At 39.9% G+C, this 13731-nt stretch overlaps 1 protein-coding gene across 1 annotated transcript in view; it reads right to left on the minus strand.

The window, feature by feature from the left end:
- Positions 1 to 921: 921 nt before the first annotated feature.
- The window catches only part of LOC126484109 (ubiquitin-conjugating enzyme E2 R2), an 82186-nt gene continuing 69376 nt past the window's right edge, over positions 922 to 13731 (minus strand). Inside the window, exons 3-5 of the mRNA XM_050107487.1 lie at positions 13091 to 13188; positions 12588 to 12722; positions 922 to 2204 (exon numbers count right to left, since the gene is read on the minus strand). Coding sequence (XP_049963444.1) covers positions 1964 to 2204; positions 12588 to 12722; positions 13091 to 13188 — 474 coding nt within the window. The 3' untranslated portion in view covers positions 922 to 1963. The remainder of the gene's footprint in view (positions 2205 to 12587; positions 12723 to 13090; positions 13189 to 13731) is intronic.

The following is a 13731-nucleotide window of genomic DNA, read 5'->3' on the forward strand; positions in this document are numbered from 1 at the left end:
AGAACCGAAAATTCACACATGAACCATGTTCAACAAAGAACTACAAAAAAAACCACTAAGGAGTCAAAGTTTTTCAACACTTGTCCTAACAGAAAGTGAGCATCTGTCAGCACTGTTAAAACAATGCCCTCCTACATGACATTAAGAATAATGTTAATAAAATGATACTGACTTCTAACAAATTGCACATGCTGATACTTGTTAAGAATCATAGACGTTCTAGATAACAAGTCTTTTATTCAGCTCTCATTTTCAATTTAAGTTTTAGACTTTCATATAAAAAGTATTATGAAGAGGAAAGATCACATTACACTCACGAAAGTCACACATGAGTAGTTCTGATTAAAATTTCATACTTCATTTTCCAACATCACTTTCAGCAGTATTTACAAGCTTTTGTTATGAAATTCACGAATCATACAGCACAAATCAAATTAACTAAGAGAGATTAAGGTGTTTCTATAACAAGAGTAGCAGTAACAACAAAAATAAAGAAAAAGACACTAGCTACACACAACAGTTTTGCAAAGAAGAGTAATCTCTGATAATTAATATTAAAGATATATGGTGCAATATAATATTAAATTAATGGGAGTTCGTTCTCTCTCTCTCTCTCTCTCTCTCTCTCTCAAAACTACCCCCCCCCCCTCCCCCCCCCACACACACACACAATATTTATAAGGGATGAACACAAAGTCTCGTAAGATGATATAATCACTTTAAGTTTATTGAAGAATATAACATGCCAAAATGCCACACAGAAAGAACTGCACTGTACTCAAGACTGTACATTTCCTTGTAAACTACAGCATATAGCTTTTGTTTTGCAGTACATCTGTTTTAATGCATACATATATTCAATTATTTTAATGCCTTTTATTGGTAGCATTTTGGCATCTATATAGAAATAACAGGAACAACTAAATTTTAATTTAATTTATTAATAAAGTAGAACAAGATCACAATACAGGAAACCTATACGACTCCACAAGTGTATAATGTGAACCACCAAAAATTTATCTCTACTCATTTATACAATTACAACCAAAGGACGAATTAATCACCAGCATTAACACACCCAAGTCCTGAAGGCAGGAGTAGATCATCTTGAGCTGAAGAGATCCAACTACCTAACATACAGTTAATGATAACACGGCACTGTAGGTTGGGCACTTGTTCACCGGGAGCACCACACTTTTCCAAGAGAGGGTTTTGAGGTGCACAGTGAAAGGTACATCATTAAATACACAAGGAGCATACTACAAATGTGGAGCTATGTGCAGTAGGCAGGTTGTATTCCAGTTTGTGTTCAGAATGTACAAACCTATGTTTAGAACATCGTCACCTTTGTTGAAATATGACAGAAGAAAGGTAAATGTACAAAGCCAAACTGAAGTTTGTGTTTTGTTGAACTGTCCACAGAAAATTTATGGAGATTTTTGAATTTGCATCTTATAAAACGTTAATGAAACTAAAGACCAGTGTTGAAAACAGAGCAACCTTCCTTCCTGAAGTTATGAACAAGGATAATAGTTCTGTGATAGGCATAACATACTGCATCACATGGATTTTGTTTCCAACAATGCACAAATTCTCCCGAAGTGTAGTAGATTACCCTGTAATGCACATGTGCTTGCAATGTGAAGTGCAATGCAGTTCACATTTATACTACACACCTCTGATTTCTGCATGCTTTTAGCATTTTAACTACAGACTAACATGGGTAATGACATACAACTGTTTCTTTCCATTTTCTTTGCTCTTTTTCTTAAGGACTTCTCAAACAGTAAGCACAAATACTACTACTAGCATTATGCATTACAGAGATATGATCATGGACATGAAATTGTGACCTGTCAACCCCCTCCAAACACTCTCCCCTGCCATGCCGTTTCGCGACACCAGCAATTTCCTTTGACTGGATACAAATGTCAACAGCAAACACACGCCAAGACGAATGTCATCACGACTCGCCATTTCCACTGTCATCTGCATCACCATCACCGTCCGCATCACCATCCTCTTCATCATCGTCGTCATCATCGTCGTCAAGATCGTAGTCATCATCATAAAAGTCTGTCATATCGAGCACAGGTTCGGTGGCTGGCTTTGACACCTGTGTCTTGATACAATAGTCCTCTAATGTCGTAGGCACTACAACCCCATCTTTCTCTGCTTCAAGTCGGGCAGCCAACACTTGTTTCCTGGAAGTTAACAGATATTTACAAATTTAAAACAGATTTGTGTATTATTCCATGGCACAAGAGATTAAGTATTTGTTTTTCGTTTTTTAGGCTGATATGTACAAAATCTCTACTGCCTGATCACTGCTTACATTGCATCCCACCACACATCATCACATAAAACACAAGGTATCAATATTAGTTTAGTGTAGAAGGAATAGCACATAATTTTAACTCCTCAGAACCCCAATTTATTTATTACTTCGTAACAACAACGTTTCTCCATTAAGTACAATTTGAGAAAAATTTAGGAGTTGAAAGAGAGTCAGTCACAGGGAGGAGGTATGTAGTAGCAATCACCTACATGGCAGTCAGGAAACTACTAATAACAGAAACTATACCGTACAACTATTTCTTCAATCAGTGTCATTATGAACAGTGATTTACTCCCAATGTCTGTGAATTCTTGGAATTTGGGGAGGTTAGGGTGGCTTATAGTAACACAGTAACCTTTATCTCTTAAATGAGGACTGTAGAGAACAACTTGCCCTCATTGTAAAGTTAAGCTGAATTTATTTTTCGATCACAAAGGGTGAAAAAAAGCAACTGTATTGACAGCTATTTACTGAACTTGTAAGTTGCAAGTTTCAGTAAGTAATGATACAGTCACTACTGTATATCATCCAGCTACATCAGTAAACACCTATTCGTATCTTATTCCCAGCTGCAGTTCTGTCTATTTTACTAGACCAAAATTAGGTTCCACATACAACATTTGCATATGCCCTGAACCTCTGATCACCCCCATGAAATATCTACAGAGGAGTGACCCCATGAAATATCTAAACAGGAGTGACCCACTGATTGAGCAAGCACTTGAATAATTCAGCAGTGCTGAAGACCAGTTACTGTGCCCAGAAATGAGGACCAACCAAACCACAAATTTTCCCACCCCTGCCACAACCTTATTTCACCACTCACCCCTCTCAATCTACTCCTCCACTGAGCATCGCACACCTCATCCCACTTGTGGCCAGACACAGCCCAGCAGGTACCACATTTCAATCCTGTGCATCTGCTGCCTCTGTCCCAGCTGTTTGCCACCTCTTTTCTGTATGTTTTACAATATTTATATAGGCAGAATGCTCTTCATTTCTCTGGTATTATTAAGCTTACCCTGTGTATTTTAACTGAAGATTCAATGTTCTTTTTGATAATGATTCTAATTAGTTTTTCAAGCTTTCTTCTCCACGTGGATGTTAAAACTGCAGAGTGAAATACCTTCCAACAACCTTTAAACTTTCCCAAGAAACTTCAGATCCTACAATTTACATATTAGAATAAAGATATCCACAAATTCCGTTACAGAAATAGAGTAAGTTAATAATAAATTGAAAGGTGGCCAACAGTAAAATCTGGCCAAACATTAGGTAGCAGTGTGGACAGATAAACAAAAACCATTTAAAATCACTTCCTATTGGGAGGAAAAACTAAAAAGAACTCTCTCTATGTGAAAAAAAGATACAGAACACTAGATAGATCTCAGTGGAATGGAATGAAGATTAAAAGCATCCACATGAAAGAATAAGAAAGTATTACAGGCAATGACAGTATAATAATATTAATAAATTTTGACAGTAACATATCACAGTTACATAAATAAATCATAACTATTAGCTCATCCAACACTAATGAAGTCCCATGATGTGTAGAATTTACAGTTTAGGCAGCATTCAGAAAAATGCAGCAAATATTATTTGCCATGTTCAGTGAAACAGTAAATCATTAGCACTAGTGGATACAGCAGATCTCAATTTCTCCCCAGCAAACTAAAATACCTTTACAAAATTGTTAAGGCTTTCATGGCCACTTGTTGACAAATTGGCCATTTGGTTCTATCTCTGGTTCTTAGGCCAAAGTTAGTCTGATGATTTTTCTGACTTTTGCCAGAACGAGGGGTTGTCATTCTCAAAGCTTCACTCTCCCCTGCTGGTAGCACACTTGGGTCAAGCTTGCAGCTGCAGATCATATGAGTGTGTACTTTGTGTGTCAACATCTGGGGCTTTTCCGTGGTCATTACTGCTGTGGTTCTCCCCTTGCTACCTGCAAAGGTCTTTCACTGCAGCGCAGGAATCCAGGATTCACTGACCTTGAGGCTTTCCTCTTTCTTGTTGAACCTATTGTCACGTCTGAGGATTTCTATAGCTTCCCTCAAGAAGTAGGGTGGTAGCTCTTCTTCACAGCAAGACCTTAAATGTCACTGAATTTTATTATGCGGTCAGGCTCACACGACTAATTTCTGCAACTGTGCCAACCGGCAATGCTGCTTATGTTCGATGATCCTGGTGTTGATTGATGATCCAGTTATTCCAACAGACTTTTACATGCATACATGGTATGTGGTGTATTCCCAACATTACATGTCTGTTTCTTTTGTACCTTGCCAATCTAAAAACACTTCACTCCTCTGTCAATTTATAGAATGCTTTCCAGGTGTGTGTGCAGTGCTGCGGCTCACATACTCATCTTGCTTGCATTACAAACATATTGATCAATCCTGTTCCTGCACTTGTTAGTGCAGGTATTAGTCCATGAATTGTGTGTGTGTGTGTGTGTGTGTGTGTGTGTGTGTGTGTGTGTGTGTGTGTGTGTGTGTGATGCACACTGTTTCCCAGGTTTTCGCAACGCCTCGTATCCAGCATATTTAGAAGAGGTAGCTGTTAGTCCTTTTCCATCTTCATAGTAAATTTTATGTCGGCATGGAGACTATTTGGATGTCTTAGGTAGTCACCAAGCTGTTCCTCACCATCACTCCAACAAACAAAGGTAACATGACATTAACTATACCACAGCTCCGAAGTTGTTTTTTGAGAGATCAGCAGTACTAGGATTGGATGTGATGGTCCGGGAAATCTGATTTTGAACTGGGCTGATGGGGTAGTTACGTCCAATGAAGGCTGAGATGACAACGGTGGTGTATTGCTGTAAAGGGTCTGCACCTGGACAAATGTTTGCCAGAAATGCCAAGGCTGCATGGGAGGCAATAATTGATATGAAAACGATGGCAACTGTCAAAATGTAGGTACTGTTGTTTGATTGTAGATTTAATGTGGACAGAAATGTATAGCTGGCCTTCAGTGAGGATGAGATCAGCAGCAAGAAAGTGGCATGGAATTTGAAACAGAACCATGTGAAATTTAACTTTGAGAAGGTATTTAGAGATTCCAGGAATTTTAATACATCATCCTCACTGTGAGTCCTTATATCAAAGACGTCATCAATGGTGTAAACCAAACCAGATGCTGAAGGCTTATGGATCCCAGGACAGCCCCCTCCAAGTAACCCACGAGAAGGCTGGCATACGAAGTAGCCATCCTGGTTCTCACAGCCATACTCCTGATCTGTTTGTATGTCTCCCCCTCAAAGGTGAAATAGCTGTTGGTAAATATAAAGTTGATTAAGGTAAGCAGGAAGCATGTCAAATGTCTGCCATCAGGTAGGAGCTGAATGAGGAAACGTTCAGCACCAGACAGACCATTCACGTGGGGGTTGTTGGTATAGACAGTAGAAGCATCAATGGTAGCAAGCAAGGTGTGTTGTGGAAGTGGGATGGGCACGGAATTCAGACAATCTGTACTATGTGGTGCAGGTGTTTATCAACTACAGCTTTGAAGCCAGCAACTATAGGATGACCAGGATGATTGATTTTGTGGATCTTAAGAAGAAGGTAAAAGGTGGTTTGGGTGGGTAAGAAGTTGTATAGATTGAGATGGCAGTCCTTGTGAGGGGACTGAGTTTTTAAGGATGGACTGCAGGTCAGTTTGAATCACAGGAATGGGATCTCAATGGCAGATGATGCATGCAGAGGTGTTAGACAGCTGGCGTAAACCTTCACTAATACACTCCTGTTGGTCAAGTATGACAGTGGTAGATCCTCTGTCTGCTGGGAGGATAATGATGAAGTTATCAGCTTTTAGGGAATTCAGAGCCTGGAGTTCCATAGGGGACAAGTTAGATCATGTTGTAGGCACCTTGAGGGAAGCTTCTGAAGCAATGCTGGATGTGTGGAATTCTTGAAAGGCTTGTAAGGGATGATTCTGAAGTAGTGGTGGTGGATCAGGTTGGGATCGTGGTCTGAACTGTTCAAGGCAGGGTTCAATGTCAGGTTTCCTGTTGGAAAGGTTTTGGGATTGGATTGCAAAGTGATATTTCCAGATGATACTGTGTGTGAAGAAAAGTAGGTCCTTCACCAAAGCAGCACAGTTAAATGCAGGTGAAGAGCTGAAAGTGTGACCCTTGAATAACATGTAATTCAGGTAGGGAAAGAGCTGCAAACAAGAGGCTGAGAACATTGTAGTGCTGTGACTGGTTCTTGTGATTGAGTTATTACTGGTCTGGCAGATAGTGGTGAAGGCTGTGGGAGTGGTGGTTGATGGTGTGGCTGTTTAGGAAGCTGCAGAGAGACACAGGAAGGGTAACACCATAGTCGAGGTAGTTTAGGAGAATGTGAGACAGCCTTTTTAGGTGAAGTCTGGCATGTTGTTGCAGTTTGTAGTTGGCTTAGTGGATGATACCAAAAAAAAATATGAGGGGGCAGATAGCTGCAGGATTTTGTACAAGGAGAGAAGACTGTTGGAGTGTAAACTGGCAGATGAGGCACACAGGTGACAGATTACCAGGGTAGGTGCATGGGATTGCTGTATTTGAAACTGTAGAAGATCCTGGTGTTGAGCAGGATTACATACTGGAACAGGGACTTTCAATATCAGGCCTTTGGGAATAACTCCAAGGGAAAAGTAGGTTCCCAGAAACAGAATGTGCGACCTTAGTTTTCGCAGTGCGAAAGAGTGTTTTCAAAAAGATGGGATGTAATGTGTGATGAGATCATCATGGCAAGAAAGGATGATTCAGAGTGTTAGAAGTGGCAAAGAAGAGAAGCAGAGCATGGTAAAGGACGGAAAAACAGAAGAAAAGCAAGGAAAACCTCAGAAAAATCAGAAAAATTTGTATTAAAAAAGAGAGAACAGACAACGGTTAACAAGAGATAATGAGTGGGTGACAATTTCTCACCAGAAAACTGGACTGGAAAAGAAGAAAAGCATTAGGGAAAGTCACAAAAAGAGAAAATTGTAATTTAAAAATGGGGCAATGGGGAAGTCAGAGGAGAAAATGTAAACTACTGCTTGGAAAATAAAGAAATGTAGGAGACAGCAGTAAAAGTCTATCAGAGTGGTTTGGCGAAAAACAAAAGCATAAAAATGTGAAAAAAAATGACATATAAACAAGATAAGTTGAGTGCAAAAAAAAAAAAAAAATAGCAGTCAAATTTACAAATAAATCAATGAAAGACAATCGGGAGAAGGCCCTCGAGTGTAGTGAACCGTAAAGAAATTGTTATCGGCAAATTTGTAAATAACAATGGACCCATCCACGTCACCGAAATCCATTGGCCTCATATTATGACTGTCAATAATTAACTGAAGACAATGAAGTGGCAACAACAAAGAATTCTGACACCTTAAAACAAGGACCTAATACAGGTACTCAAACCGCAACACATGCTCAAAACAACAACAACAACAGCATGTAATAGAAATGCCATTTGCATTCCTAAATATTGCACAGTATGTGGTGGCTTCTCAGCTGAAGTATGTGACGTACAATGTCTGTGACGTGCTATCAAAAGCTAATCAAGTGTCATTCCATTCCCAGGGTGTGTTAGCAAAGCCTTTGGCCTCTAATCACCAGCCTTATAGATTTAACAATCTTTCAGTGACAAACCAGTTACAGTCTTTACTGAATTGTGTATAGACACTGAATTGTTTATGAAAAAAACTGATAAGCCAGAACATTATGAGCACTGTACACCACGATGTTTGAGGCTTCCTGGCAGCGCTGCAGGCACATGACGCACCAACGACAGCAGAGACAGACTAGGAATCACCCTAGCAAATATATGGGCTGCAAATGGGGAAATCCAATGGCATAAATGACTTTGACGAAGTGCAGATTATCGTTACTCAGAGCCTGTGAACGAGTGTCTTGATAACACCAAAGCTCGTCGAACATTCATGTGCTACTGTCTCGAGTCTCAAAGAGAGGTAGGAGGATAGTGAAACTCCCACTAGGCACTAAATGGTTGGACATCAATGACTTCATGGGGATATGAAGTTCGGAGGCTTGTCTGCTCCGTAAAGTAGGAAAGAACACAATGCTGGTGCACGCTCAAGTGTTTCGGTGCACACCGCTTGTTGTACATTGTTGAACTTACAACGCCACAGTTGACCATCCCTTCGTGTTTACACCTTGACCCAACGACATCGTAATTACAATTACAGTGAGCACGGGACCATCTACTGTTGATCAATGGAAACTTGTCCGCTCCTCAGGTCAGTCATATTTTTGCTGTACTAGAACAATGGTCATCTCCACAAACTCAGCTGTCGAGTTCAATGGCAGCTTGAAATGTGCAGCGCGGGTGGGAGCAGTATTATCCTATGGGAGACACACTCCTGCGCGTGTATGGGACCTGTGACAGTAATCGAAGACATGCCGATAGCTGTGAAACACCCACATCCCTTCATACACGATGTCTTCCTAGACAGCACTCATCTTTCAGCAGTATAATCGTCCATCTCTCAGAGCCAGAACAATGCTACAGTGGTTAGAAGAGATTTATAGTGAATTCATTGACGTGTAAGTGACCAAATTTGCCCGATATAAATCCTATCGAACCCATCAAGGTTGCTATTGGGCACCATCACCATGTACGAAAACCAGCCGCCCGTTTACACGAATTACATGACCTGCATGTAAACATCTAATGCCACATGCCTCCACAAATGTATCAACAAACTTTCAGATCCCTGATAAGCAGAATCAGTGATTTATTTTGTTTCAAAGACAGATGAACAAGCTATTACACAGGTTGTCATAGTGTTTTGGCTCATCAGTGTGTAATTCAGCTCAGACATTTAAAGCATTTCTCCACTGAATACTATTTTATTCTCCTTAAAAATGAGCAACCTACGTTGGTGTCAGCTGTGCAAATCAAGCACAGTGTGGCCACATAAACCACATCAGCGGTAGACAGTTGTTTGATAATACTTGTCTCATTATGATGGTCCTTATACAGCAGCTGTGATGGAAATGTGGCAGCAGTGACAATTTACACTCTTGGCTTGAGAGAAAGCCTTCTCATTTCCAAACACACAAGAAGAAAACATTGTGGGGAAAGTTGATGTTTCTCTCCCACCTAACACTGTTGCTACTCTGTGGTATAATACTGTGGCCATTAACTTAATCCCTAAAAGAAGTTATTGTGGTCACCAAAGAGGTGCAGGTTTTTACAACCTGAATAAGGATATAGGATTGAAACTGAAGAGGATGCACCATAAATGGCAGGGGGGTTTGAAGAAGTGAAAGTATTATACATAATGTGACAGTTGCTTGCATGCTGGCTTTACCTCAACACGTGACAATACTGATAGAAGAGACTACAGTGTATGCCGAGTCTCAAATTTTGGCAGCAGCATGTATGCTTCAAAGCAAGTTAAAATGTCGTTCCGAAGCCATTCATTCCAACTAGGTTGATAAACGTTTCCACTTCTTTACTAGAAAGCCTACTGAATTAGAAGCACAAAAAAGAAACTTTTGTAAGCAAAAAGTGCTTTGCAATCATCATACAACGTTGCATATAGAGCTACTAAGTACAAAAAGCTCTGTATCATTGGAGTGCAACTACTACTACCGGTTGCTACTGATTATATGACTATTATGATCAACACCTCACTGGGGAAAACTGAGGGCATTGTTTGACACTGGCACATGAGAGCAGAGACGCAGAATTCAAACATATGACACATTATACCAACGCTGTTACTTGAAAAAGTAAAACAAATTCGGGTGCTGATGACCTCGCTGTTTAGTGCTCTAAGCCATAAATCATCAAAAAAAAAAAAAAAATCAATACGAGTTGTAGCTCGATGAGGCTACAGACAATATTAAAGTTTCACTTTTTTTGTATGGTTCTCAGATGCTAATTCCATTGTGGAGGACTTTCTCTTTGGCAAAATTGTCATTACAAGTACAGAAGCTGAAGGCTTGCTTGTGACATTGAACAAATTTATGTTTGAAAGCAATTAGGAGTGGACGTAGTGCACAAGTTTCTACTGAAGGTGGTCATGCAACTCCCCACTTTTGGAGGGTTGCAGGCCTTATTCAAAACAAAATTTCAGTTTCAGTGTGGATATCTGAATTGTTCATAGAGAACCACATGCACCCAAAGCATTGGAGACCTCTACTGAACCTGGTTGTAGAGTATGTGGTGAAACAAGTGTCATCAACATAGCGGTACCATTTAGCAGGCTTTTTACTGGCAGTCTGCAACGCTCGCTGTTTGAAGATCTCCATAAATAAATTGGCAACAGTGGAAATAAGTTGTCGTCAGGCAGTGTTTAAATGAAGCCTCTATGTCAGTCATAAAAATATCTGCTATATATGAAATATATAGCAGATATACTGGAGGGACTGCGCAAGAAGAAATCACAACAACTGTGTACGCTTACTTTCCTTTTTCCTGCTACGCTGCCAGGACACCGCGACAGTGCCGAAGTTTCTGAAGGCGAGGAGAATGTTTCACTCGGCGCAAGCGCACCGTATTTACAACTGCATGAAACTAGCGATGCTACGGGAACAAATTCACTAAACGCGGTGAGAACTAGCGGAAACTAGCATTAAGCTATTATATCTCCATTTATATACATCAGTAACACAATGAAGTGTTATGACTGGAATAAGGTGGACTGTCATGACTGGAATAAGGTGGACTGTCATGACTGGAATAAGGTGGACTGTCTAACGTTCAGGACCATGGAGCTCAGTGCAGAAATGACAACTAATAGGCAGAAGAGGAAATTCGATGGCCTACAGAAAGGCAGAGGTGAAACATCAGTTGCTGGCAACTCTTAAACTGTGATTAACATGTCTGGGAGAGAATTAACAAAAGAGGAACATTCAGTTTTATCGAAAGGAGGCAACTTTGCAATCACACCACTAAAGGTTCCTACGGAGGACATTATAGCGAATGTGGAGGTAGAAATCCGTTTATCATCGCATTCCACGGATGAAATCAGGACTGAAAGAGCCAGAATTTTACACCAAGCGAAACCACCTACCAGCAATTTGTCTGAAGCGGAAAAAGAGGGCACTGAGGGAGATCAATGTGGATAAGAACATTATTGTACTTGCAGCTGATAAAGGAAATGCTACGGTTTTGCTGAACACCGAAGATTATCACAAGAAGATTAGTGACCTTTTGGATCCCACTACATACAAAAAGCTTCAGAAGGATCCTACAACCAAAATTTTGAGAAATACCCATCAACTGGTGAAACAATCTTCGCTTTCTTCAGAAGATAAAAAACAACTATGCAAAACGAAAGCTTCTCCACGCAGATTTTATGGACTCCCGAAGGTACATGAACACGGAAGTCCAGAGCAACAACGGTCATCTACTGGAAACATTTTCCTACCGTTCAATAATAAGGTCACAGACCGTATCGGGAAAGTTCTGACTGAGTCTGGGATCAAAACAATCTTCAGACCCACCAAGAAGATTAAGGAATATTTAAGAACTGCAAAAGACGCCAGACATCCCCTAGCAACACCTGGGGTATACAAAATTCCATGCAGTTGTGGACAAGTATATATTGGAACAACGAAAAGAAGTGTAAACACCCGATTAGCCGAACATAAAAGAAACTGTCACTTAGGACACATCGAAAAATCGGCCGTTGCTGAGGATGTCTTTCGGGATGGGAATTACGAAATAAAATTTAATGAGACAAGCGTTCTAGCACGAACATCCCATTATCATGCGCCCATGTATAGAGAAGCAATAGAAATTCACAAACAACATAACAATTTTAATAGAAAAGAGGAAGTTTTAAAGTTGGACAAGATATGGATGTCGACGTTGTGCCAGCACAATGACAATCGATTACTCTTAATCGAGAATGATGATGCCTTCCAGAGATAGGCATACCATCAGCATCACGTGATGAATGGTGGTGCCCCCCTATGCGCTCTATAAACGTGAGAATCAGTGGCAGTAGCCGGACGACCTCAGAAGATGTATCCCACAGATGGAGACGAAACGTCAGGTGGAAATTTTATACATCGACCACGGCCTCTCAGCCCCGAAGTTGCAACTGAACCCCAACAACACTATTGTGATTAGGATTATTTGTAACTCCTTTTGAATGCAAATTTCAGTTTTATGTATTAAAGTGATCTTTGTATTAAGGTAGTCTCTAAGGATGTCAGGTTGGTTGTTAGAGAACCTGAAGGTACTATTCAGATCAGAAAACTAATTCATGAATAAAAATAAATTTATAGACATACCTGATGATATTTTCATACTCCTTGTCTTTGCCTTTTGAATCTCTCCAGCGCCTGAACATTACTGACGCATCAACATTGGCAGGACTGAATGTGTTGGGCTCATTCAGTAGAGAAATTACCGACAGCAGGATGGTCCTGTTAACAGAATTATTGTTCAGTATTTAAACCATTATATGGTCAAAGTAAAACTAGTTATCATTTAATATGAAAAGTTTAATAATTGCTGTAACAGAAGCAAATGAAGACCAGAGAACGAATTAAGAAACTGTGAAAGCTGTTTTAAAGCTGTTATCAATGTTCGAAATATATTTCCCCTTCCCTATTTCTGATTCATTCCATGGTTCCCCGTTATTGCAAACAGGAGATTATCCTCTTTTCTCCAAAATAGTGTAACTACTCACTTTTAAGTGGCACTCTGAAGTAGGGTAATACACAACTACTAAAATAAATCACATAGTATGTGTAAATATGTAAACAAATTTTACATGAAATAGATGTGTTACCTGACATTCTGCGTGGGGTTCCACATCTCACAAGGAAGTTCTCCACTCTGAGGATCATGGACTGGAGGATGCAAGATTGAAATACACAGATCACCATTCTGCAACATGAGAAAAACCATATTTGCATGAAAGACATACAGATAGTAATTACTTTGAACATTACAAATAACTAACATAGGCAGAAGTGTACGATTTCTCACTGCATGGATACTGAATAAAAGAAGAAAAACAGGGAAGGGTCTGACTATTTGTTGGCAAGGCTGTTTTAGACCGAGCACAAGCTCAGATGAGGAAATAAAGCAATGCTGTACTTTTAAAGTGAACCATTTGTGTTTAGGAATTTAGGAAAAAAACTGAATGCCTGGGAAGTTCAGTTACAGCGTTTCTTAGAGGAGGAGGGGTCATAGTTAAATTCTCAGGTAGACACGCAGATTTAATCTGTGAGAAAGTTTACTGTACTCCCTCCTTTATTTAGTTATTCTGTGATCAATAGATTAGCACGTATTGATAAGGTGTGTGTGGGCGATGTGGGCGAAAGGGGGGTATTTTATGCAGAAATGTATCACCTCGAAGAATGTTTTCTTAACATTTATTATATGCACATGTACCATCATTAAAGTTGCACATCAGTTGAAAATTAG

Source organism: Schistocerca serialis, chromosome 6 (assembly GCF_023864345.2).
Source record: "Schistocerca serialis cubense isolate TAMUIC-IGC-003099 chromosome 6, iqSchSeri2.2, whole genome shotgun sequence".
Lineage (NCBI taxonomy): Eukaryota > Metazoa > Arthropoda > Insecta > Orthoptera > Acrididae > Schistocerca > Schistocerca serialis.